Source organism: Piliocolobus tephrosceles, chromosome 11, assembly GCF_002776525.5.
Source record: "Piliocolobus tephrosceles isolate RC106 chromosome 11, ASM277652v3, whole genome shotgun sequence".
Classification (NCBI taxonomy): domain Eukaryota; kingdom Metazoa; phylum Chordata; class Mammalia; order Primates; family Cercopithecidae; genus Piliocolobus; species Piliocolobus tephrosceles.
The window spans coordinates 23,438,393-23,464,985 of record NC_045444.1 but is presented as its reverse complement, the minus strand read 5'-3'; the positions used below and the strand labels follow the sequence as shown (position 1 = coordinate 23,464,985).

The 26,593-nt window shown below is 38.2% G+C and overlaps 1 protein-coding gene across 5 annotated transcripts in view; it reads right to left on the bottom strand.

Annotated features, from left to right (window-relative positions):
- The window catches only part of HNMT (histamine N-methyltransferase), a 55,549-nt gene extending 40,079 nt beyond the window's left edge, over nucleotides 1-15,470 (bottom strand). The window contains exons 1-2 of one of the 5 annotated variants that reach the window (XM_023194862.2): nucleotides 15,057-15,470; nucleotides 9,351-9,403 (exon numbers count right to left, since the gene is read on the bottom strand). In XM_023194862.2, the coding sequence (XP_023050630.2) occupies nucleotides 9,351-9,403; nucleotides 15,057-15,193 (190 nt within the window). In that variant the 5' untranslated portion in view covers nucleotides 15,194-15,470. Of the gene's footprint in view, nucleotides 1-9,350; nucleotides 9,404-12,193; nucleotides 12,553-15,056 lie in introns of those variants that run through there. The other 4 variants (XM_026453869.1, XM_023194863.3, XM_023194864.3 and 1 more) reach the window with 4 other exon arrangements.
- Between the last annotated feature and the right edge of the window lie 11,123 nt (nucleotides 15,471-26,593).

The window sequence follows — 26,593 nt, the reverse complement described above, 5'->3', positions numbered from 1 at the left end:
TGAAGCCAGGCAGAGATCCACTTCCATTTCCATTGTGTCCATTGTGTTAGTAAAGAGGAAACAAACGGGAAACCCCCCCAGTCCAAATTTCCAAAGAGCACCCCCTTAGGGTGCCTCCTAGCCAATTTAAAAACCTTACAGCTCGAACAAGACCTTAGGAGGAAGCGGTTAGCTTTCCTTTCCACTGTGGCGTGATCGACCTCAGCAATTTCTGCCAGCAGCTAGGCAAGTGGTCCGAAATTAATTTACGTACAAGGCTTTGGGGCCTTAAGCTCTCGTCCCTATACTCCTCTTTCTCTCCACCCCCTCCCTTCCTGCCCAGACTCCTCCTCCTCCCCCCATCCAGACTCCTCCTTCCTCCTCCTTATCTACTAGTAATCCACTCGGTCCCGTGCCTCCTTCGGGGCCCCCAATTGGCTGTCTTGAGTCCCCTATCTCTGCCCACACCCTCCTACAGTGTTAGCACCTTTGCAAGAGGTGGCTGGGGCGGAGGGGGTAGTCAGAGTACATGTCCCTTTTTCATTGGCCGATCTTTCCAAAATTGAGAAGCATTTAGGTGATTTCTCAGCTAATCCTACCATATACATAAAGGAATTTAGACATCTTTGTCAGACCTATGACTTAACTTGGCATGACCTCCAGGTTATCCTAACCTCTACCGTAAACTGACTGAGGTTCTAACCCAATATACCCGGTTAGATCTGGCCTCCCCCACAGGGGCCACCATTTTGGCGTCTTATTTCATTTCTCAATCTGCTCCTGACATTCGTAAAAAACTTCAAAAGGTAGAGGATGGTCCTCAGACACCAATACAAGACCTAGTTAAATTAGCCTTTAAGGTCTATAACTCCAGAGAGGAGACGGCTGAGTTACAGCTCCTAGCAGTGGCTTTACAGCCCGGTCGTAACCTCAGGCCAGAGAGCACATACTCCGCAGACTCCAAGGCTACAAAAGGAGTCTTCCTGCTATAAGTGCGGCAAGGCAGGACACTATGCCAACAGGTGTCCGCAAGGTCCCCAAGACCCAACGCAGCCTTGCTATAAGTGCAAGGCATCAGGACATTGGGCCAGTGAATGTCCTAACCCTCATCCACCAGCAACCCCCTGCCCTGCTTGCCAGCAGGGAGGACACTGGAAGTCTGATTGCCCCACCCTGAGAACAGGTGCTGCGTCTCCACGTGACCCCCTTTCCCAGGATCCTGGGAGCTCCTTCCAGCTCCTACATCTGGACGACGACAACTGAAGGTGCCGAGACTCGGGGACCCCCATCACCCTTGCCGAGCCGCGGATAACTCTCCTGGTAGCGGGTAAGACAATTAATTTTTTAATCAACAGCGAGGCTACCTATTCTGTTTTGCCGTCCTTCTCTGGACCTAGCCTTCCATCCAATATCTCTGTAGTAGGAGTAAGTGGAAAGCCATCCACTCCACGAAAAACTCCACTCCTTAATTGCTGCCTGGCCAACAACTACTTTGCGCACTCGTTCCTCATTCCCAGCTAAAAAGGGCCCCTACCGAAAGCAATCAGTGGAAATCAGTTTGGCTTTCCCCCACTCGCCTCAAACTTACTAAATTTTCTTAACTATCTCATACTCCCCAACCTTGCCAGGACCTTCCTTCTGGGTTTTGCCCATATTCCAACAAATGCTTCCATTCATCATTCCTATACTAATACCGTGCCTTATTTTATTTTTCATCCGTGCGTCCAAATACCAACCACAGGCCCCGACCTTAACAACGCCCCTTAACAGCAGGAAGTAGCCAGACAGACCACGGCGCCCCTTTATCACTATTATCGATAAAAGGTTGGACTGTTTGGACGAACAGAGGCAAGATGGTGCACTTCCGGGTTCTTCATCCTCCCCCCCCCAACTTTTCCCACGCCCGCGAAAATGCAGCTGGCGACCCGGGAAGGTGCAGACCAACTGGGCATGCGCCAGGTGACGTCAATCCGAAGAGACCAAAATTTACCTGGTCGCACCTGCGGAACGTCCCCCAACACGCCCGTGCCCCGCCTATTGCCCTCCCACTCCTAGAAAAGCCGCTCTTGGCCATTGAGCCACGCGGCCTTCTCACAGCCCCACTCCTGTCGGGATGTCGGGTCTGTGGGAACTCTGTCCGAGAGCCCCACGGGGGGACTCTGCCGGCCTCCTTCGCCGGAGGCTGACAGACTTCTCCCCTACACTTTAGGTTACCAAAATAAACTTGCAGTTTTGCTCCTACACTTGCCTACCCGCTGGTTCTTTTGCACCCACTGGGCTGGTCTTAGAAAAAACAAATCACTTTCCTTTTTTTATATTTTGAATAAAATACATTATTAGCTAATTAACCAAATATTTATTCATTATTTCTCTCAGACTGTTAATGTTAATAGAGATCAAGCTGAAGGAGACCCAGGGAATTGATCTCAAGCCCTGTAACCTCCCCAGTTCCCTTCAGGCATATATTATTAGGTTCACCATCTATAAAATGAAGATAACAACAGGTCGCCTACACCAGAGTTACATGACTGTGTATATTAAATTGCAAAGTTTTATTCATTGTGACTGTCAAGAGGAAGCTTACTCACTAATTAAGACACTGCAGACCAAAATGGCACAAAAACTGGCAAGATACAAATTTGTCCTTCAGCAAAATTACAGATAAACACATGCCATGGACTTTTATGTAGATTGTAAATAATCAAAATTGGGAACAGAAAACACTCTAACGTTAACAACAACAAAACAAAATGAGAACCTACCATATTGCTTTTTTTTTCTATGTCACCTGTATAAGCCCATTGCTGCATGGGCTTAGTTCTAAGGCTTTAGAACTAAGTTTATTTGCTTTTGTAAGTATATAGTCATTTAATCTGCAATGATAGTTTTGTCCTCACTTGGTTCATTATCCCTTGTTCTGCTGTTTCAAATCTTATTGAATTAGCCAAAACAATCTTGTTTACTCTACTTTTAATGACAATCACTCTGGTGTTCTAACACTATGTTCCATTCTCTCAAATCTGTAACTTATCTGCCTTTAACAATACCTCAATGTTCACTGAAAGTTTTAAATACAATACAATGGAGTAAACTATTTGGGTAAAATTATGAAGAATATTTTATTTTTAATCATATATTTAATAAATGCCTTTAATAAAATGATGCCCCAAACTATAACTGTATTTATCTAAAGTAGGTCTAAATCTTGTAGATTAGTTTATGATTATAATCTATAACCTTCTGATAAAGGAGTAACTGCTATGATGCTGCATATAAGTACATTAGTTTTTACTTATTTTTCGTTCTAAGCAATTAAAATCCATTCCCAAAATTGTCTGCAGGTCTAGAAACCCCATTAGAATATCACTTCCTCAATACAACAAACATGGTAATAGCCACACTATTCTGAAAAAAAATCCTACCTCTTCTCTAGAAGGTGACTCGTAAAAGAAGATTTCAAGACTCAAAGCATGTTTAATGGCCCAAACACACAAGAAATCAGCGCCTGAGTCCCTTCCATAGCATATCTGTAAAGTATTTCTCCAACCTATGCTGACACCACTAGAATCACAGATAACTTTTTATCTCCCAAGGAGTGGAAGTTATTTTCTATTCATGAACAGGTTTCATCATTAACATGTTCTTTCACTTTTTTTTTTTTTTTTCAGATGGAGTCTTGCTCTGTCACCCATGCTGGAGGGCAATGGCCTAATCTTGGCTCACTGCAACCTCCTCCTCCTGGGTTCAAACAATTCTCCTGCTTCAGCCTCCTGAGTAGCTGGGATTACAGGCGTGTGCCACCATGCCCAGCTAATTTTTGTATTTTTAGAAGAGCCGGGGTTTCACTATGTTGGCCAGGCTAGTCTCAAACTCCTGACCTAGCAGGTAATCCACCTACCTCGGCCTCCCAAAGTGCTGGGATTACAGGCATGAGCCATCAGGCCCGGCCAACATGCTCTTACACTGAGCCAAGAAATCAGTCTCTGAAGCTTTCAACCATTGGCCCTTTGAGGGCAAATATTCTATTGTTTGCCCATCAGAAAATATACAAAAATGGCAATAAGCACAATCAAATTCTTTTTTCCAAGCAAAAAATACCTCAGTTCCCTACATTTTCTCACACATTTTAAATTTGTTGATCTGTACTGTTGGCTTACTTTGGATCATTGGTAAATATTAACCTTTGCTTCCTGCCACCTCCTACTTTCTAAACCTGACACAATGGATCTTCCAGTTCCGACTTGAATTACATTCATTCTATTGCTGTCCAATCAGCATAAAGTATTAAGCTTCTGTGTTACCTTAACATGTCATTTATGAAAGGAGACAAGATTAATAATCTGATAAGGTTAGATTGTCAAATAGCTAGTCATTGCTAAGTACCTAATTTCTCTTGTGAAAGGAAAATAAAATCTTGGGACTCACAACTCACTATGTTAAAAGGAAGAGTTACACTTGAGAACTGGGTCACACAAAATGTGCCTTCCCTTTCGTATGTAAACAGATAGGTGCAATGATAGAAGGCCACTGTTTCTCCAGGTGGCCCCCCTCCTTTTACATATAACATGTGGATTCAGTGAGTACTAATCAAACCCTCACAAGAAAGTGACCACTTACCTCACTACCTACCCTCCCTATTACTTTCTTTCCTCCTTCTCTCCTGCTTCTCTTCCCCCTTTAAATATTGAAGCCCTCAAACACCTCTTTGGAAAAAGCACAGATCACAGATGCTACTGCAACCTGTGTCTCTTTTTCTCAGTTGCATCCTCAATCTTGGTCAAATAAACCTCTAAATTGATAGAGAACTATCTCAGACACTTTCTCCCTTAGCAAGTTAAGAATTAATTATTAAATCTGTTTAGTGCAATTTGTTGGACTGGACTAAAGTCAAGAAATCTGAGTTTTGTTCTGCCTTGTTTGTCCCCAGGTTTCTTATTTGTGAAGTGAGAGTGTTGATGGTCTCTTAAGTTTCTTTTAGGTTTTAACCTCTGTAGAAATGCTGGTGTCTATATGCTGCAGAACAAGAGAACCATCAAACTGCTCTCAACATATGTCAGAAAAATTATGACAAAAAATATTATGAGGGTTGATAACACCTGTATTTCATATGTGAGTTGCTTGAGTGGATTAAAAATTATAAATGTATACACAATTATTGGTATAGCAATGATATAGTGGTTGAGTTAGTATACAATAGGTTAATGAAAATAGAAGTAGGAAACTGGATTAAATGTGATTATTTGAGTTGTAGTTCTTCCTAACCCTTAAAAAACTTTCTGGCATTTGAACATAAGAACCAAACAGTGGGAAAGATAAAATGATTATCCTTTAAGCAGAGCCCAGAGCAAGGAGAACACATTGGCCATGACTGCTTTCCGGAACATTTTTTCAGGTATAAATATATGCACTGTAAATTAATAGCATTCTCTCTTACCAAAAAGAATATGAGTTTCTTTTTTCCCATGTACCATCTAGCAAGAAGGCAACACTCATTAGAAGTTGAAAATAATGAACATCCATTGAGTGGTTTAATTTATGAAAGCACCAATGCTGATGGATCCAAAAGTATGTTCTATGAGATTTAGAATATATGCATTACTCTCAAAACCTAAAAACAATTGCCGAAAATAACAACAAGAATACTTCAAGACCCTGAATAAAGCAATTCTGGCCACTCATTGTGTCTCATTAAAGCACACAAGCTCATATACATGAACATACACACATAACTTTACACTTCCCAGTTTGTTCTCCGTAAAAGTTACGTGGTCTGTTTTTCTGTTCATGCTTTGTTTTCCTCTCTTTATTCCTATTGGGTTCATATAATATTTATTTCATACATTTTCCTAACATTAGAATGCAAAATCTATGGATAACAGTGTTATTTATCAGTTATACTTTATTGATATGGAAGATGACTCAAAGAGTTTGCCATCTATTTCCTTTCTTTTGAATTTCTCAGAGCCCTAATAATTGCTTGGCTTCTAAACTGAAGTGCCAAGCACCTTTTGCAAAAACCTTACATTCTCTCTTAAACTATGAAAACTCTTTCCACACAAACACCAGACTCAAGAGGAGAATCTAATCGATAGGGCATATGTGCATCCCCTCCCTGCTCATGTTTCTGAAAAAAATCAAATAGACCCCCCCCACCTCAAAACATGATAATTAAGTGGTATAAAAGTAGTAATTTCATCTAGGAAGGCTTTTAGCTGGTTTGCTTTTGTGTGTTTTTGAAGCACGGTGGGAGAAGTGGTAGCACCATTATGAATGCTTAGAGAATATTTGCACCAAAGCCATGTGCCTACCTATCTGTGCAAACAAGGAAAGAAAATTGAGGTAGTAAAACCTGTAAACTAAGACAGAAATGGGATGCATTACAGGAGCTGAGCACAAAGGACTGAACAGGATCAACGGCTTCATTTGCTAGGGACTGGAGTTTAATGAATGATTTGGAAGGATACTCAAGCCATGGGACAATACAAAACTTTCAGGCACCCTGTAGATCACAGAATATGTGGGGAGACCATTTCTCTAAGGCAAGGATAGAAAGTTCCTTGCTGTATAGTAATGCATTGTTCTGCAGTCAGGCCAATAATAGGTGATTAGATAACCATCTCTCAGTTGCTACATGAGCACTCAAACTAACTGAAGTAGAGTGTCATCTCCCCTCAAAACACTGGTTTTTCAAGCAACAGACACCTAGACCTAGGGATGTTAAATGCATTGTTTTGATTTCCTATAACTTAGTTGGGTAGTGAAAACTAAGTATATATAACTTGAATTTTTCTTGGAGTTTTTCTTACATTTCTGATTGATTTCTTATGAAAAATGACCTTAAAGGGCACCCACATTCTCCCCAAGGCGGAGCTTGTTATTAATACATTATTAGGGCTCAGTCAGAAGAACTCCAAGAGTTGCTCCCTTTATTTTGTTAAGTTCTCTGTATCAGCTTCTATGCGCACCTTTATGTAAGGACTCACCGTGCAGGCCAAATGTTCCTTTCTCTAGATAGCTTATAAGCATCTGGATAAATTTGCATTAGAAATTCAATTAACTTTATATTAAAAGGTCAATTAACTTGGCCATGATAGAGATTGTTTTTAATTACTTTTTCTTGTAGGTCTTCTCTTCTTGTCCAAGCACAAGTGACACTATCAAATGATAGTCTCATTGCCTGTTGGTTGCCTGAAACTTGTATCCAAAACACACAGGAAATAACTGTCTTGGTTAAATGAATTAATAAGACATTTTTTAGACAATTCGTAAGTATTATAATTTTGGGGACTTAAAGTATCCATAACCAATAGCAAAGTATTTTAGCTTAAATACCCTTCATGGTATTGTTCATGGTAATCCCCTTCATTGTCTGTCTTTGTTGGTTTCTATCTTCTTGGTGAAAGATGATAATAAAGTAAAATGATTTGAAGGATTAGTTCTTATTACACTATATCACAGTGTATTTCAAGAAGAATTAACAAATAATGACATTACAAATCAGCGATCTCTGTCAGGCATGGTGGCTTATGCCTATAATCTCAGCACTTTGGGAAGCCGAGGCAGGCAAATCACTCAAGGTCAGGAGTTCGAGACCAGCCTGGCCAACATGGCGAAACCCCATCTCTACTAAAAAATACAAAAATTAGCCTGGTGTAGTGGCGGATTCCTATAATCCCAGCTACTTGGGAGGCTGAGGCAGGGAGAATTGCTTGAACCCGGGAGTCAGAGGTTGCAGTGAGCCAAGATCGTGCCACTGCACTCTAGCCTAGGCAACAGAGTGAGACTTCATCTCAAAAAACAAACTAAAAAACAAAAAATCAGTGATTTGATTTTCATTAGTGAGCTCTTAGTTATCTTTGTGTTAATATGAGCCACAATTCAACTCATTCATGGGGCACTAGAACACTTATACTTAAGAGGTTCAAGGGATTACCACTTGGCATTAAGTTACAAGTGACAATAGGGTCGGCTTGATATCAAATTGTAACCATTATTGAACTATCACTCAGGCAAAATAAAATAACTAAAGATAAATATATCAATAATATATCTACATATTTTATACATTAATGCATTAACCCAAACTTCCAGATGAGTAGCAACTTAAAAATGAAGCAAACACTGTTCAGGAGTTGATACGAGGAAAAGTCTTGAGATGAAACTTATTTCACTTTTGCAGAAGAGAATAGCCTTCACCCTCCAGGAGCAATAAGATGTCCTAAGCACTTTGTAAATGCTACCTATATCACTCTCACTACAACCTTATGAGATAAAATTCATTGTTCTCATTTTACTGATGTTTCAACCAAGATCATACAGTTCATTGGAGGCCGAGTTACCTGTGTTCATCTACCTTTCCAGACTGTCAATTTTCCCCTAGAATGAAAACGCTGGATCTAAAAGTAATGAGACTATAAAATGCCTGTAAAAGGGTGCTTAGGGCTGGGTGTGGTGGCTCACGCCTATAATCCCAGTACTTTGGGAGGCCAAGGTGAGTGGATTATGAGGTCACGAATTCAAGACCAGCCTGGCCAAGATGGTGAAACCCCCGTCTCTATTAAAAATACAAAATTTAGCCAGGTGCGGTGGTTGGCGCCTGTAATCCCAGCTACTCAGGATGCTGAGACAGGACAATTGCTTGAACCCGGGAGGTGGAGGCTGCAGTGAGCCAAGATTACACCACTGCACACTCCAGCCTGGAAGACAGACTGAGACTCCCTCAAAAAAAAAAAAAAAAAAAACAAGGGGGTGCTTAGGAGTGTTCTGAATGCTAGAGATAATTCTAAACATTCAGTTTTGGAACTAAGAGGAAAGGAACAGATTAGGCCCATGCCACTCACAGAATGTGTCCACAAGAGTGTAAATTAACTCTGTCGTTGAGCACAATTTTTCCCCACAGTGAGACTTTCTCAATGAAAAAAGCTATGCATCAGTTTATATTCCAGTGCATATTTCTAATCTTCACATGGACAAATAACAGTTTGAAAAGCAGTAACCAGTCCATGAACAAGGCTTTAAGTGGCACAAGCTTAAGAAGCTTCTTATGAGATTTTCCTTTTCTGTGAGTATTTTAATCATTTTGGGTTAAAATTACCCTATTTGATTTTTCATTTATCAAAAGAATAAGTCACATCCCTTATTCACAATAGAGATAGTAATGAAGGCTAGTGTCCTATACCCTGTAAATCTCTGGGGGCATTAATGTTAGTTGAAGTAATATTGCTAGGTTTAATAAGCTGATCTCTTCCAACAGCCAAAAAAAAAAAAAAAAAAAAAAAAGAAAAAATCTTCCTTAAAAAATGAACAATATTGTCATAACACAGCATAATGTTTGAAGTGAAATATTAACTTTAAAAATATATTATTCATACCTGCACCTCCGCCTATACTTAGAATCTTAATTTCTGATTTTGTGTCTCCAATCCTGAAAGAAAAAAAATTATGTAGTTTTAGAAAAATGTGTTAGGTGCTTTGTGAAATCTGATTATCTAGTCTAGTTGAAGAGAGCAGACTAAAAATACAACGAACAAAAACTAGGCCAACGTGAAAGTTCCCAATCATACCAGTTATATTGCCATCTTCAGAGTATATTTCAAAATACAGGTTTTATTCATTAACAATCTTGAGCTGGGAGACTTGGAAATGGTAGTATGTACATCTCAGAGGTAGAAAATGCCATTTGTTTGAATATTGTTTGGATAACAAGAATAGAAAAAGTGGAGTTTCGAGTCTGGTAATAAAATAAGCCATCCATCTTAGATAGGGGAAAGGCTCAGGTGGTTCCCACTATCTATAATGTCTGCCTTCTTTCCTCCCCCACCCCCTTTTTTTTACCTTCCTTTTAATGAACAAATGTTTATTAAACATATATTATGTGTATTCTATCCTAGGCATTAAAAAAACAGATATCACTTTGCTCTCAAAATGAAATGTGAGATAATAAAGCCCTGAATTATGATTCAGGTACCAGAAATAGAATGAAGTAAACAGATTGGGAAATAAGCCAGTAGGACTTGCTGTTAGATTGATGTGAAGACGTCAGAAAAAAAAAATATGAGTGCGCAATGACTTCCCTGTTTCAGGCTTAGATGACTGGGAAAAGGGTGATGCCAAAAAGGAAGCTGAGAAATATAGTTTGGTAGCAAGCTTATGTTTTGTCAGGGCTTTTTAAAAAAATAAATAAGAATTCAGCAAACATTTGAATTTGCAAGATTTAAGCTGGGAGAAGAGAAATCAGGGTCAGTGATGTATTCTAGAGAATCATCATCATAAATAATGGTCAATGCTAGAAGAGTAGATTCCATCACCCAAAGATATTGCAGAGATACACCAGTAGTAGTGGATGGTGATCCAATACCAACTTCTAAAGATAACTGGATTGTGAAGAATATACAAAGAAGACAGAGAAGAAAAGAAAGCACAGAGAAGTACTAGAGTAACTGGAGGCAGAGAAAGCCCTTAGTCGTGGCAAAAGCAGCAGAGTGTACTACTTAAAAAAGGAAAAATCTATATCGACTTTGGCAATATGAGTGTCTTTAATAATAGCAGTTTTAAAAGAAGACTGAGGACTGCAGTCAGATGGCAATGGGATTAAAAGTGAGCTCAAAAATGAGAAAGCAGATCTGGAGTCTGTTGAAAAAGGATGAAAGAGAGAAGGAAAAGAGATGACTGCTACAGGGGAAACATGAAGGGAAAAGGATGGTGTTTGTTTCTTTGGACCGTGGGATGGTAAACAAACCTGTGTTTTGTCTTCATTGCAAAAGCTTGCACAGTCACAGGATGGGAACAAAGGTTGAAGTAAAGTTCTAAAGGAATCTTGCAAAGTCTAGGGTCAAGAACACCTATAAACGAGTTGCCTTTTTCAGTTCTAATTATCCTTCAGTTCATAATCCTGCATCCTAACACATCCATTTCTATCTTAACCTTTTGTTCATTCTTTAAAATGCTTACATCTATGACAGCATAGGGAGGCTATGAAGCAGAGGACCCAAGTTGAAATCCCAGGTTACTGATATGTTACCTTGAGCAAGTTATTTGACATCTCTGTGAAATAAGATAATAATATCACCTCTCTTTTAGGATTATTAGTAACTGTTTCTAATTCATGGAGAAATTGTGAGGATTCAATTATTTAATTCATGTAAAGCTCTTAGAAATGTAACTGCACATGACAAGCACTCCACATATATTAGAAATTATTATGATTCTAGGCACATGTAAGTGACTTATGTGAATTACCTCTTTGAATCCTTAAAATTCCTCTATGAGTTAGATATTATTATTCATCCCATTTCACATATTATAATGACATCTAATAATTGTTGAAAACTTACTATTTTCTAGCCAAGAATTTAAAAGTCTTATATGCAACACCAATAACCAAGTTTACTATTTATATACTATATATATGTAATATATATATTTTACTATTTATATATATAATTTATATACTATAATTACTAGTTATATACTATAATTTTTCCCGCCCCCTAGCCCTGCCCCACCATCTACCCTCAAATAGGGAATTGAAGAATTCCTCCATAGGGAAACAAATCATCTCAGTAATAAAGTTAACATGATTTTATATCTGAGGATCACACAGGAAAGAGCTGAGGCCATACTCAATTATTCAGTGAGCTACTCACTCAACAAACCCTGCCCTGACTTACACAAAGAGGATCTGACTACCTTTTAGTGCGTCATTATTTGATTGAACAGAAAACCAAGGCTCATTAGGTGGTTAGAGAGCTGTCGAACAAAAGAAACAAGAGACTGAAAGAGGCAAAGAGAGCAGAGGAACATTTTGTAATGAATAAGAAGGTATTACATCTGAGAATGATGAAAATAATGCTATAGAAAACATTCTTGGAAATTAAAAATATGATAGTAAAAAATTAATAGATGGGCTGAAAGAGAAAGTCATAGCAAACTGGAAATACAAGAAAATTAGGTAATCAATCCAGGAGGTATTTGATGAGTAAAAGTTTCAGAAAAAGAAAACAGAGGGGAAGAATGATTACCAAAGTTCCTCATAACTGAAGGGTCTGAATCTCAATTGAAATAGCCCAGGGAGTACCCACAAAATGAGTGAAAAGGAATCATTTCACAACTCACTATTTTAAAATTTCAGAGTACTAGAGATAAGAAGATTATAAAAAGTTCAAAATAGGGAAAACAAAACACATAATGTAAAAGTTATTCCACAAGCCAAGGATGAGAATTTTGAGTAGCATGTGATTTCTTTTTTTCTCTTGTGTGAGACAGGGTCTCACTCTGTCATCTAGACTGAGTGCAGTGTCGCAATCATGTCTCACTGAAGCCTTGATCTCCCGGACTTAAGCAATCTTCCCACTTCAGCCTCTGGAGTAGCCAGTGCTACAGGTGCACGCCACCTTGTTCAGCTAATTTTTTTTACTTTTTCTGTGGAGATGGGATCTTGCTGTGCTGCCCAGGCTTGTCTCAAACTCCTGGGCTCAAGTAATCCTCCTGCCTCAGCCTCCCAAAGTGCTGAGATTACATGCACAAACCAACACATCTGGCCAGTATTTTATTTGTTAACAGCAATTCTGGTATCTAAAAGACAATGTAAAAGTACCTTCAGATCTATGATACAAAACCATTTTCAGTATACAGTTCTATATCCAGTCAAACTGTCTAATGATGAACATAGAACCAAGGGATTTTTAAACATACAAAGTCTCAATAAGTTTACCTCTCATTCACTCTTAAAACTTTTAAAGAATTAGTTCAGGAAACAAAGGACTGAGGAAACAAAAGAAAGGCATGAGACACAGAATCAGGGAATCAAATACTTCAGAAAGAAAATGATTCTCAGAAAGTGAAATAAATTCCCTCCTTAATAGTTGTATAGCAGGCCAAAGCAGATCTTCCTAAACTGAAAAAAAGAACAGAGGGCTTCAGAAAAGTTGTTCCCTTGGGGTAAAATAAACAGATTCCTTGATATGTTTGCATATATTGAGACGAGATTAGTATATCTGCTTTGGAATCAAAGTAGTAATAGGTACATAGAGAACTAAGAAAAGAAACCAAAATTAAGGCAATAGTCAACTCTAGGGAAAACAAAAAGTTGTACATAAAAGGAAATGTAAGTATAGTCTAATATATTGCTCAATTATTTATAATATGTACATAGGCAAAATCACATGAACACTCAAATTATTTAACCAAAATTTTGACTAAATATAGTGACATGAAAGGGTGTGAAATATGCATGCTAATTAGCTATTTTAATACAGCAAAATGAAGAAATAGAAAAATAACATGTTATTTTGAATTATGAAAGAAAATTCCATAAATAACTAAAAGATTTCAAAGTGCTGAAAGTGGTTGCTTCTGGAGAGTGAGAATCAAGAATGGAGTGGGTGGGATTTGTTATAGGCCTCACCCACTTTAGAACCATTTGATTGTTTTTAGAACCATTTGATGTTTTAAAATATGAGCATGTCTTGCTTTAATAAAAATTTAATATGCTCACTCCACACTCAATTAGCACAGTGAGCCACCAACTCAACAAACCCTGCCCTAACATACACAAAGCATATCCTAATCACATTTTGGTACTTCATCACTCATAGACAACTTTAAGCAACAATTTTAAAGGTTCTTCAGCTAAATCTTATTTCAAACACTACCTTCAGGAAAAAATTACTTTTTAAATAAATGACACTGAGTCTGATCATTCCTAACTATATACTATTGTTAAAAGACAAACAGTGTGCCCTTAAAAATTCTTCAGTCTTTCACAGATTTTATAATATTTCCAGTTAGATTTAAACTTTGAAGATAAGGAAGGGGTCATTCATCATTTATTACGTTATCTCCATCCACAGCACCTCTTCAAACCAAACTATGTATGGCTGAAGAAAACCAAGGATCTGGTAAGCTACAGACATGAGCAATACTTTTGGTACTGGAAAAGAATTGAGAAATTAACTCATTACCTTTAACTTTAGAAGTGAGCAAAGAAACCCAAAAAGGTTAACTATAATTAGTTCCTAGATAAGAAGTTATCTGTGTTTGCCATCTGCTTTAATGTTTGGCATCCTTATCCTATTATATATTAATTTTTAATATATAATATCCTATTTTTTGAAAGCTAACATTTAAAATCTGAATCATGTTAAACAGAAAGGGAAATAAAATTTTATATACATCTAATAATGCCTGCTCTGGTCAGACATAGGTACTGCCCTGGTGAAAGAATTTCAGGCCTACAATAGAGAAATTCAGCAAAAGATAAAATACCACTTTCCTTTGCTGTTTGCAAATTGGATCCATAGTCATTTCTTCCCAGTTTTCCATTATTATTTCCTGAAGCAGAGTGAGTTACAGCAAATCACCCCCAGATAGGTGATTTGATTATCTTTAGCATGTGGAATCTGTTACTCTCATAATGCTTATCAGCTCTGGCACAAATTGAACACATTAATCACCCCAAAAAAGAACTCTGCAAGAAGGATAGCAACCAGTGAGTTTCACTGATAATGGGAAAATTGTTCTTTTTTTAAGGAACATATTGCTAATATTAAGTTGAAAGAAAAAGACAATTTTGGGGAAGAGAGTGATAACTATAACAATGCATAAGGAAAATGAATTTAAATGGATATTATGAGAACTGAGGGACTCAGTCCTCAGGGCAAATCGTACTTTGTCAATTATTTATATTTGATTCTAATGAAAAGCATACCAGACTCCCTTTGGGCCTTTTTGGGGATGTAAAATTTGGAGGAGGGCTGAAAAGTCTGAATTCGAAGATTAGCATCTTATCTTTTTCCAAATGAACATGGATTTGTGCCTTCAAATGGTTAACGCTTATCTCTATGCAGCTGGAAATACAGCACAAATGGGAGCCTTTGAGTGATTAAAGCAAACGTGGAGCCAAAGCACTGCAGGAGAAAGGCAGAGCAGGGCAGCGAGGAGGGGGACGAGGGGGAGTTGCTATCAGTAACTCGCCTTTATCCCCGTGCCCAGCCTGTGAGGCTGAGCTAGACCCATCTATCACTGACGCACAAGGAGTCTCAGGCTTGTCCCTTTGACAACAACGTCCCTTTTGTTACCTTGCTATTATGCCTGGCAGCTTCTTGTCCATGAATTCCTGCATGCACTGGTGTTCCGTGGAATGGCTGAGAAACCTCCGGAAAGATTCAACATATCTCCCGTGGTCAGAAAACAAGCTTCTCATGGAAGATGCCATGTTTGGTTTTCTGAGAAAGACAGAGTGGGCAGCAAGGTTTAACTTCCCCTCCTTCTCTTCCTAGTTCCCTCAGTCTTTCCCCACCCCCACCAGTTTCTATCCAAAAAAAAAAAAAAAAAAAAAAAAACGCTAAGCTTGTTTTGAATTTAACATGCACCAAAGGCTGGTGTGCAGAGCTCATTACTGACTCAATATTTGAACAGCACTTTGCACTGATACTTTAACCCCTACACGGTTTTATAGGAAATCAAAGTACTAAAGCAAGGCTGTAAATACACGGCTAAAACTTTTCAAAGTCCTGATGTTGAAAGGTCATAAAAACAGACTGTATTCAAATCACTTCCTGTTTTGTCAGCAGAAACACAAGTAAGTTCCAAGTGGGAAAGCGACTGTTCAAAGTGGCAAACGCAGGATGAAAAGGACGGCTACACAGCACTCTCAGAAATCTACAGCAGTGAAATCTTTGACGAAAGACTGTCATCTGCCTCTGGGCTTTCTATAGGATTGCTTTGGCCTTTACATCCCTCAGCACTTGAATTTTCAACTTATCTGCTGCATTTCTTCAAATGCTGATTTGTGGTAACTCAAATTATCTTAAGAAGAAGTCACCAAGGAGGAGCCCAAGAACTCGTAGCTAGAAGCTGTCAGAAGCTGCATTTAGGGGATTGAGAGTGGTGAGAGAAGTCTTGGAGCAAGAATGCAGGACACCAGGGTAAAAGCCCAGTCCGTAGAATCCTTCCCTAAGCACTTTGAACACGACTAGACCAAAGACACTTCGCTTGGCTGGTTGAGCCTTTGGAAACCCAGTGGTGTCACCCACTAGAAGACCCAAAACTTCAGAGCACTCACACACAGTCTTTCTCCTGGGAAGTGGTCTTTAAGAAGGTATCTCATCCTTTATCTAATACTGGGTTGTTAATAATAGCATCCAACTCAGGAGGAGTTGTGAGGATCAAATGAGTTAACTCATTATAAGTCTCTTAGAAATATGTCTGTTTAAACCGTCCCCTTCTAATTGAGTTCCCAAACTGCCCTCTAAGCATTCAAAACACTCCCCAACTCCCTTTGTTTTTTGTTTGTTTGTTTTTGTTTTTTGAGACAGAGTCTCGCTCTGTCGCCCAACCTGGAGTTCAATGGTGCGATCTCCACTGACTGCAACCTCTGCCTCCTGGGCTGAAGTGATTCTCCTGTCTTAGCCTCCCAAATAACTGGGATTACAGGCACCTGCCACCACACCTGGCTAATTTTTATATTTTTAGTAGAGACGGGGTTTCACCATGTTGGCCAGGCTGGGCTTGAACTCTTGACCTCAAGTGATCCACCCACCTTGGCCTCCCAAAGTGCTGGGATTACAGGCATGAGCCACCATGCCCAGCCCCCAACCCCCTCCCCCAACTCTCTTTTATAAGTATGTTTTGTTCTCACTATTCTTAGAGCCAGTGCTTTTACCCTAGGGGAAAATGGAACGTCTGGATAGGCAGATTGCCATGGGTGACTCTGTCCTTAATGAGCTGTGTGACTTTGGCTGAAATATAAGCTGCAGTTTGCTCATCAGTAAAATGGGAACAACGAATTTTATCTCATAGGGTTGTAGTGAGAAGAATATAACTAATGTTTAAAAAGTGCAAGCCAGTCCTTTCTGCAAAATAATAATAATAATAATAATAAAATATCAAAAACAATCGTCACTTTATTCATGGACGTTGAAATTTGAGCTTCATATAATTTTCACATGTCATGAAATGCTATCATTCTTTGAATTTACTTTAACCATTTAAAAACATAAAATTTATTAGTAGCTCATGGTCTGCACAAAACAGGTGGGTAGGGCTGGGTTCGGCCACAGGCCCTACTTGGTCAGGCCCTAATTTAGCTCCTCTGCCCTTCACTCATCCTTGGATAAGGTCTTTGCTAGTTTTCTGCTCACGTCTCTATCCAGCCAGCCTTCCGTTTCCTCAGATTGGCTCTGACAAACTTTTGCTTGTATTACCATCTTCCATTTTTCTCTTTAGAGCTCAACCCAAATCATTCATTCATTCATGTGTACATCTATCTGTTTTTGTTTCATTTTAACCCAAACCAAAAATGGCCAATAATGTATTCATCTATCAAATAAATGTTCTGTAAGAGTCGCTGTTGGCTATTCTGCTTAGGAATACTCCTGACATGACTTTCTCTTAGAAAGCTGCTGCTAAGACCTCCCTTAACTGAAACTTGGTCTCCTGAGACTATCACCTCCCTTGTCTGCTGTCAAATATTCTCCAACAGAGCCTGTTCTTCATGTGGATCCCATTGAGGACTTCCTTTCCATTCCCACTGTTTCCACCCTACTTGAGATTCTCTTTATTTTTCACTTATTGTGCTATTTAAAAAAAGGAAAAGAAAAGAAAAGAAAAAAACAACTTTTAAGTTCAAGGGTACATGTGCAGATTTGTTACACAGGTAAATATGCTTCATGGGGGCTTGTTTTACAGATTGTTTCACCACCCAGGTATTAAGCCTAGTATCCATTAGTTATTTTTCCTGATTCTCTCCCTCTTGCCACACTCCACCTCCAATAGGCCCAGTGTGTGTTTTTCCCATCTAATGTTTCCATATTTTCTCATTATTTAGCTCCCACTTATAAGTGAGAATATGAAGTATTTGGTTTTCTGTTCCTGCATTAGTTTGCTAAGGATAATGGCCTCCAGTTCCATCCATGTCCCCACAAAGGACATGATCTCATCCTTCTTTACGGCTGCTTAGTATTCCATGGTATACATATATCACATTTTCTTTGTCTAGTCTGTCATTGAGGAGCATTTAGGTTGATTCTATGTATTTGTTATTGCATATAGTGTTGCAATAAACATTCACATACATGTGTCTTTATAACAGAACAATTTATATTCCTTGGGGTATAATATACCCAGTAATGGGATTGCTGGGTTGAATGGGATTTCTGTCTTTAGGTCGTTGAGAAATCGCCACATTGTCTTCCACAATGGTTGAACTAATTTACACTCCCACCAACGGGGTATAAGTGTTTCCTTTTCTCCACAACCTTGCCAGCACCTGTTATTTTTTTACTTTTTCATAATAGCCACTGTGACTGGTGTGAGGTGGTATCTCACTGTAGTTTTTTTTTTTTTTGCATTTCTCTAATGATAAGTGATGTTGAACATTTTATTCATGTGATTGTTAGCTGCATATATGTCTTCTTTTGAAAAGTATCTATTCATGTCCTCTACCCACTTTTAATGTTTTTTTTTTTTCTTGTAAATTTATTTAAGTTCCTTATAGATGATGGATACTAGACCTTTGTCAGGTGCATAGTTTGCAAAAATTTTCTCCCATTCTGTAGGTTGTTTATTCCTGTTCATAGTTTTCTTTTGCTGTAGAGACGATCCTTAGTGTAATTAGTTCTCATTTGTGAACTTTTGCTTTTGATGTCTTCGTCATGAAATCTTTGTCCATGTGTATGTCCTGCATGGTATTGCCTAGGTTATCTTCCAGGGTTTCTATAGTTTTGCATTTTATATTTAAGTCTTTAATCCATCTTGAGTTAATTTTTATATATGGTATAACGAAAGGGTGCAGTTTCAACCTTCTGCATTTGGCTGGCCAGTTATCCTATACTGTGCTATTTTTTTTAATTGGGTTTCCTGCTTTAGGAATCACACAGATCCTAACCAATTTTATTGCCACTGTCAACTTCATGATTTTTTTTTTTTTTTAAAGTTTGGATAAAGACAGTCTTTTCTTTCTCTCATAATATTTAGTCTCCCCACTGACCCCCAAGTCAAGTACAAGATCCATTCTTCAGCTCTCCCAATAATTATCCAGAATTGTGTCTCATTTATCTCTAGTTTTGCATTTACATCCCCTTCAAATTGTGCTGCTTCTCTGGAGATATGTTCCTATGCTTTTTTGCCTACAGCCTCTCCTCATAATAGTTCCTTCTGTAACATGCTGCTTCCTTTCTTACCACATCCGTTGAAAAATTTTCTATTCTTCATATGCTACCACTTTCATATATCCTTCCATATTTCCCTCAAAATAATGAGCACTCGTGCTCATAATATCTGATAGTCTTGCAAGCATTCATCCTTGTGTTATTGTTGTTTAATATATTTGCCTTAACTCCCCTGCTTGTCCCCATGTGACTTAGCTCATAAAGACAGGAACTGAGTCATAGCTACTTCCCCGATGTGTTGCCCAAAGTAGACTTTCAGTTCTTTTTTAATAATTAAGAATGTGCTTGAACATTTACACCTTGAGATGTTCTCTGCTATCAGATGTCCTCCATCCTTTTCATTATTGAGTAGCTGTATGTTACCAATAACACCAGAATTCCATTTCTTGAGCACTTACTATGTGCCGGAAATTGTATGGACCTTATAAAATTTAATGTAGGATTTACTCTTTGTAGTAGCTCCATCAACTTCCCCCTATTACAAATGAGAAAACCAAGTTTCTGAGAGATTAAGCTACCTAACCAAAAACTGCAGGACTGGTGTTACATTGTAGTTCTGTCAAATCCCAGGACTAGCGCTCTCACAAAAATCTTTATATTCAGCCAAAACCTGCTACCCTGTAATTCTTAGATAGTACTCCTATTTCTGGTTGCTTAAACTAAACAGAAGTAATCCAGTTCTTTCTCCATATAACAACCATTAAAAAACTTGAAATCAACCATCAGGACAACCTTACTCCCCAAGGTGTCTCTTTCATAGTTCCTAATTATTTCTTCTGCAATATAACGTTATATCATTCATTACTCTGGCCCCTCCTTTGGAAATACTCTAGTTTGTCTGGGTTTCTTTAAAAGGTGATGTTTGAAAATAAACACAATATCCCCAAAGCTACCTAAAAAGTGGAGATTTATTTTCCAGGTTTACACTAGTGTTTCCCAAAGTTCCGCCCAACCCAACTTCTTTCAGATTTTACTCTGCAAAAAAAAGGGTTCCACAGTCAAATAATTTAAAAAGTGCTGAATTGAGTAGCTTCCTCTGGATATTTGTAATGCATATTCATATATTAAAGATTCATAAAACCTTTGTCACATGTCCTCTTCAGATACAAATATATCATGGCTATGACATTTCTCTGATTAGTCTTGCAGTCCCTCAAAAGACAAAAAAAAAAAAAAAAAAAAAAAAGAGGAAATCTTGTTGCTTTCAGCATGATTTGTGTTTGATTAAGTGCTGGTTTCAGCAATCACAACTTCCTTTTAAAATTGCATATAGAATATCTGTTTCATAATCCATACTGCATCTGGAATTTCCTTCTAGCTGGCTGGTTGGAATTACCAAATCTTGAAAATCTTTTTTTCCCTTTTTTTTTTTTTTTGGAAAATTGAAGCAACAATCTAGCACATCTATCATTTGCCACAACTTTTCAAAAGTTACCAGCAATGACATCAGTATTGCTTTTATAAGTTCTTTCAGCACACTGAAATGTAATTTTTTTAGAATTTAAATTATAGCCTAATTTAAAATTCTTATTTATTTTCTTACCTATTTTGGGCATCCATCCCCTATTACATATCAATTATTAAGCTGTTACTATGTCAAAGTGCCTTATATACTTCTAACACTCTGGGGGATAGAACTATTGATACCATCAAGTGAGACTCAGAGCAGATAAACAGTATAAGACCGCATAAGTCCTAAGAGAAGAGCCTGGGTTCAAATTAATGTTTGATTCCAAGGCTCATTTAAAATAATTATGCCATATTACCTCTCACCATTCTGTGTCTTTCCAACATGAGGATTATTTTCCATGTTACAGAAGATAGGAGCAAAGAAAAAGTGGAATAATTCTGTGTTCTTTCTATCACCTTTTAATAGAACACCATCTTTGCTAGGTCAAAAAACAAAGGCTTTCTCTTGTTCATTCTTTTTCCTCTGTGTGTAGTATACCAAAAAATAAACAAATGAACAAAAGAGAAGAAAAAACAATAGCAAAGTCTTCAGGACCCTTTTTCTTTTACACAGCATTGTTCAGATATTTCTGTTCATCCTGGTCTTTAGTCTTCTGAACATCATACTCATTGGTCTAGCTTCTTATTCTTATGTCCGATCATCTAAATAGCATAATACATAGTAGGTATATGTTAACAGCAATATTGCTAAAATATCTTAGTCAAATAGGTCAAAGAATCTCATTTTCTTTTCACTTGACAAGAATGGAGGAAGACAGTATTTTATACAGATTGATTGATTTACTTGATCTGCTAGCTTATTTGAAATTTATCAGGAAGATTGATCCAACTGTGGTCTCAAAGGAAGGATTGGAATTATAGCACATAAAATTTTAGAGCTTGATTAGACTGGTAACCTCACTCAAGTATAATAGGCATCAGGAATCTTACACTCCACAGGAGACTTAGGTAAGTTTCTCATAAACATGGAAATAAGAAGCAAGAAAACTGAATGCTATACAAGCCTTGCCTCTTACTAGGTAAATCTGTTTTAAACTTTTTTTCCTTATATAAAAAAATATGGAAAGATGAGAGGTGAGATGATCTTTAAGCTTTCTTAAAGTTTTAGTTAAATGCCTTCCATCTTTTAAAAAGGTAAGTTTTTGTGGACTTGTGAAACTAAAAGTAGTTGCATATATATTCATAGCTAGTAGAGCCACTGTATCTAAAGATCATCAATAAATCATAAATGATAACCTAAAGATGGTCTCTGGGTAAGAAGCCCCTTGACTTTATGGTATTAGGCAAATTTACCAATGTGAGTTGCTTAAGGTCACACAACTGGTAATAATGCCATATATCTTGTTACTATTAATGACTTAGTTGTTTCAATTACACTTTATTAATGTGGAGTTTATGATAGTTTTGTTTTAATTAACTTAAAACAAGAAAGGCCCAAAATACCCAATCAGGGACAAACCAAACCATCTTGTGATGCAGATGAAATACTTGGATGATAATTAACTGAGAAGGAAGAGAGAAGATGGACAGACAAATCCTGTTAAAAGACATAAAGAGTAATCAGTAAAATTCTAGAGTTATAAAGCTTATATGAAATATTTAGGATGTGAACAAAGAATAAGGCACAACAAAAAAGAGTCTGTTTCCATTTAATAATAACTTTCCATTTAATAATAAAAAAAAATTTTAAGTCACCTTGAAAGTACTAGATCTCCTCTCAAAGGTAAAGGTCAGTAAGTATTTAGAACCTGGAAAATTAGCAAGAACTAGATGGCTATCAAAACAAAAAAGCAAACAAAGCTACAATAATACAATTTGTGAAATGAGATTTTTGCCTCACTGTCCTTGTTACAGATGATGCAAACTTCAGTGACTACTGTAAGGGGTAGCAGTAGTGTGGAGGTGGGGATCTGGTGAAGGAAAAAGCTTCATGTAAAAGGAATTTTATAGAGGGATTGTGGTAAGCAAACTTCTCTGGCATCTGGTGAAGAAGTATGTGCTCAATATACCAAAAAATATAGTCTATGAAACCTCAGGACTAGAACATTCTCCTGGGCTAGAACATTCTTATCTGAGATGCCTTGTAGTATGATTTGGCTGAGTCCCCATCCAAATCTCATCTTTGATTATAACTCCCACCATCCACATGTCATGGAAGGAATCCAGTGGGAGGTGACTGAATTATAGGGGCAGGTCTTTCCCATGCTCTTCTCATGATAGTGAATGGATCTCTCTAGATCTGATGGTTTTAAAAATGGGAGTTGCCCTGCACAAGTCCTCTCTCTGCCTGCTGCCATCCACGTAAGATGTGATTTGTTCCTCTTTGCCTTCTGCCATGATTGTGAGGCCTCCCCAGTCACATGGAACCTTGAGTCCAACTAAACCTCTTTCTTTTGTAAATTTCCCCGTCTTGGGTATGTCTTTATCAGCAGCGTGAAAACGGATTAATACACCTTGCTTGGGCATGATCTGAGAACATATGCCCGTGGGGCCCAAAGACTACTTTTTAAAACTTTTAAGCATAATTTTCATATGATAAACTACACAAATCTCAAGGGTACAGGTGGAGGAAATTTCGTATATGTATATATCCATATAACCATTGCCCAGATCAAGTCTCCTTTCTATAATATTTACATTTCTAGTCTCCTAAAGGATTAACTCATGTCTGCAATCAACAATACTCTCTCCACCCTGAGACAAACACCATTTGGACTTTAACTTTCCCAGATACGTTTTGCTTGTCTTGACCATCATATGAAAGGGTCATACAGAGTACTATGCATACTATAGTCTATTGTGTCTGCCTTCTTTAGCTCTACATAACATGTTTGAAATACACCCACATTTTGTGCATCGGCAGTTTGTTCGTGTCAACACACATTCCATTGTATAAATATTCCATAGTTTTTAAAACCATATTCTTTTACTTAATTGGGCATTTGCGCTCTTTCTTCCAGTTTGGGCTATTAGGAGTAATGCTAGCAGAAACATTTCTGCACCTGTCTTTCATGGATATATGCACTCATTTCTATTATCATGAGTGAAATTGCTACGTCATAGGACATTTTTTGTATTGCCAGTCACATTTGCTTTACCCTTCTGGGAGTATGTAGCAGTGTCTATATTTTAGTCAACAAATACTGACTGCCTTTTAGATCTTTAACCAATGATATGGTGGAGCTGATTGTTAGAATTTCAGGAATTTTGTGAGCTGGTTGATACCACATGAGTAGCTAGAAATGAGCCATGGTGGGAGTATTTATGTAACTGAACACAGGTCTGGATGCTCACTGCTTGCAGAGTCCAAGTAACAAGAGCAATGTCTGGTAGAAAGAAATAAAGACTTATAGAGACTTTGTTAACCAATACGAGTAAAGTGGAAGTGGCCAGATTCCCATATAAAGCAACCACTTTGATTTTTTGTGGGAAGGCAGGAATTTAAAGAAGGAAAACTTACTAAGGAAGGTAGGCAAGAATTGGGCTGAGTACAGTGTCTGTGTGCCTTGTCCTGGTGGCTATCTTGAGTCCTGGTCCACCTTGATCTCTGGCAGATGTGTTCTCAACAATGGCCAGCTGTTAACTAGCAGCCTTGACATATCTCTAGAATTTTGCAACTGGGTCTTCAGACTTGGTCTGTCTATCTCATGATTAACCCCTGAGACGTCTAAGAAGGCACATACTTGGATACTAGCATCCAGTTTAGATAAATGTGAAGGGAGTATATGGTGAGAAAAAAAGGGACATGAAGTATATTTTAAGACTAAGGAAAAAGGCTTCTGCAGTTTGCTGCAAGGTTATATCTTAAAACCCAAGAGAAAGGAAAAAAAAAGTTTAAAATGCATTTTGAAGTTAAGCCGCCCAGTTACATTTACACCATGAAGACTGGAAAACTCTATGAATCAGGTCTTTTTAAAAAAAAATCTCCTTGGAGAGCAGATTGTTAAACAATTAGCAGTGCACTATTGTTTTTAGCCCTGTGATTATTTGCAATGCTGCTTTGGAGAACTTGAACCTTCTTTTAAAATGGCTGAGTTGTGGTAATGCCATACAGGCTACCTTTCTCCAGTCTCTAGCATGAACTTCCTGAATCATGTGGCTAATGACTGTATATGGGAACCACCGGAAGGGGTGGTGCCATCTTCCAGCATCTCTTAATTAATTGGTTGTATGCTTGCTATGATCTAGAGACAGAGATATCATTGTTCCTACGTCTACCAGTTACTAGTATGGCATTGGGCAGGTTATTTATGTTCCCTGAGCTTTATTTTCTTATCTGTGAAACAGAGATAATAATTCCTACCTCATAAAAATTTGTGAGGATTAATAGAAATAATGTATATCAAGTTTTCAACCTAATGCCTGGCATATAATAAACTCTCTGGTGCGAGGTTGACTTCTTTAACTTTCAGTTCCTTCATTTATGGGATGAACACAGTAATGCTGTATTAGTCAGGTTTCAAAACAAATGACAAAATCTCTGTCCAGGGTTGCAGAGATAATTTTTAATACGGGTAGCTCATGATAAAGGTGTTGGAACTGAAAAGCAAACAAGGAAGGTGAGCAAGCCCTCAGGACAGCATGCCCTTGCCACCTGTACCACCTGTAGGAGCAGGTGTTATCTGGAGCTCAAGCTGCCTAGTTGGAGGTAGAACAATGGAGGGGACACAAGCACTCTTGAGGATGCTGCCTGAAACACCAGGACATGGGCAGAAGTACCCAGTGTCTCCTCTTCCTGACCCCTCATCTCTACCAATTTTCCACTTTCCTAAAACTGGCTGAAAACCAATTGGCAAAAAAGCATGGGTGATATAACTCGCAGGATTCAACTTTTTGAAGTACTTAGTAGAGGATGGAAAGGACCAGAATGGTATCTAGCGTCAAACAGGCAATAACCAGAACAAGTGCCTGCTATAGTAAATTAATTTGTTGTGGGAGTGGAAAAAGAAAAAGAAAAAAAAAAGCATAAAGCAAAATACCAAGAATGTATTAAGTACTCACTGAATGCCAGATAAAATAGTGAAAACAAAAGGTGGCTATTATGATAGCTACAGGTCAATGAGGACTAGTACTCATGAACTCTTTAAGAAGACTGCCCTTGTTTGATGAGTGTATTTGACTGAAAACTATTTCTTGAGAATCTATCAGGGTTTTGGGAAACTCGTCAGTGGGCACCCGATAATGGGAGGTCATTAGGAGTCCCATGATGATGGGATTCCCTTCCAGATCTGAGAATTTCAGAGCTGTCTGTCCCTTTCTCCTCCTGTGCTCCCAGGGGATCAGGAGATGGATTAATGGGTGACTCCCACTCCTGTTTCTCCATGTTACTCTGCTTACTAACTCCCTGTGTGACTTTGAGCAAGCACTTAATTCAGTTGCCTTGAATTTCTTCAGTTGTAGGGAACTAGATGCCATCATTCACTTCCAGTTCTAAAATTCTAAGATTACTTGAGTTTACACCTGTTAATCAGAGACATGGCTCATATTTCAGGCTGGAATTATGGATGTCATTTGTAAGATATTTGGCACTCGATGTATCTCATTCTCTGACTCTTTGGTGCTCCTCCTTCCCTAATACAAATTCAATGCTACTTTGCATTTCTAAGCATAGGTTATACGATTGTGATGCACTAACAATTTGGAAAACATAAGGGGATCAAAGTAATTACCCACATGTTCTCAGGCAGTAGAAAATAATTAAAGTCTGTTTATCAATATGGCCAAAAACAAAAGGCATATATATTCAATGTTTATTTTATTATTTCCTACATAAGACTCTAAGAGCTGTTGTTGTTAATGTTGCTGTCTTTAGAGACAGGGTCTCCAGGCTGGAGTACAGTGGCACAGTCATCACACTGCAGCCTTGAACTCCTGGGCTCAAGCAATCCGCTTGCCTAAGCCTCCTAAGTAGCTAGGACTACAGGCACAAGCCACCATGCCTGGCTATTTTTGTTTTTTGTAGAGTTGGGAAGTCT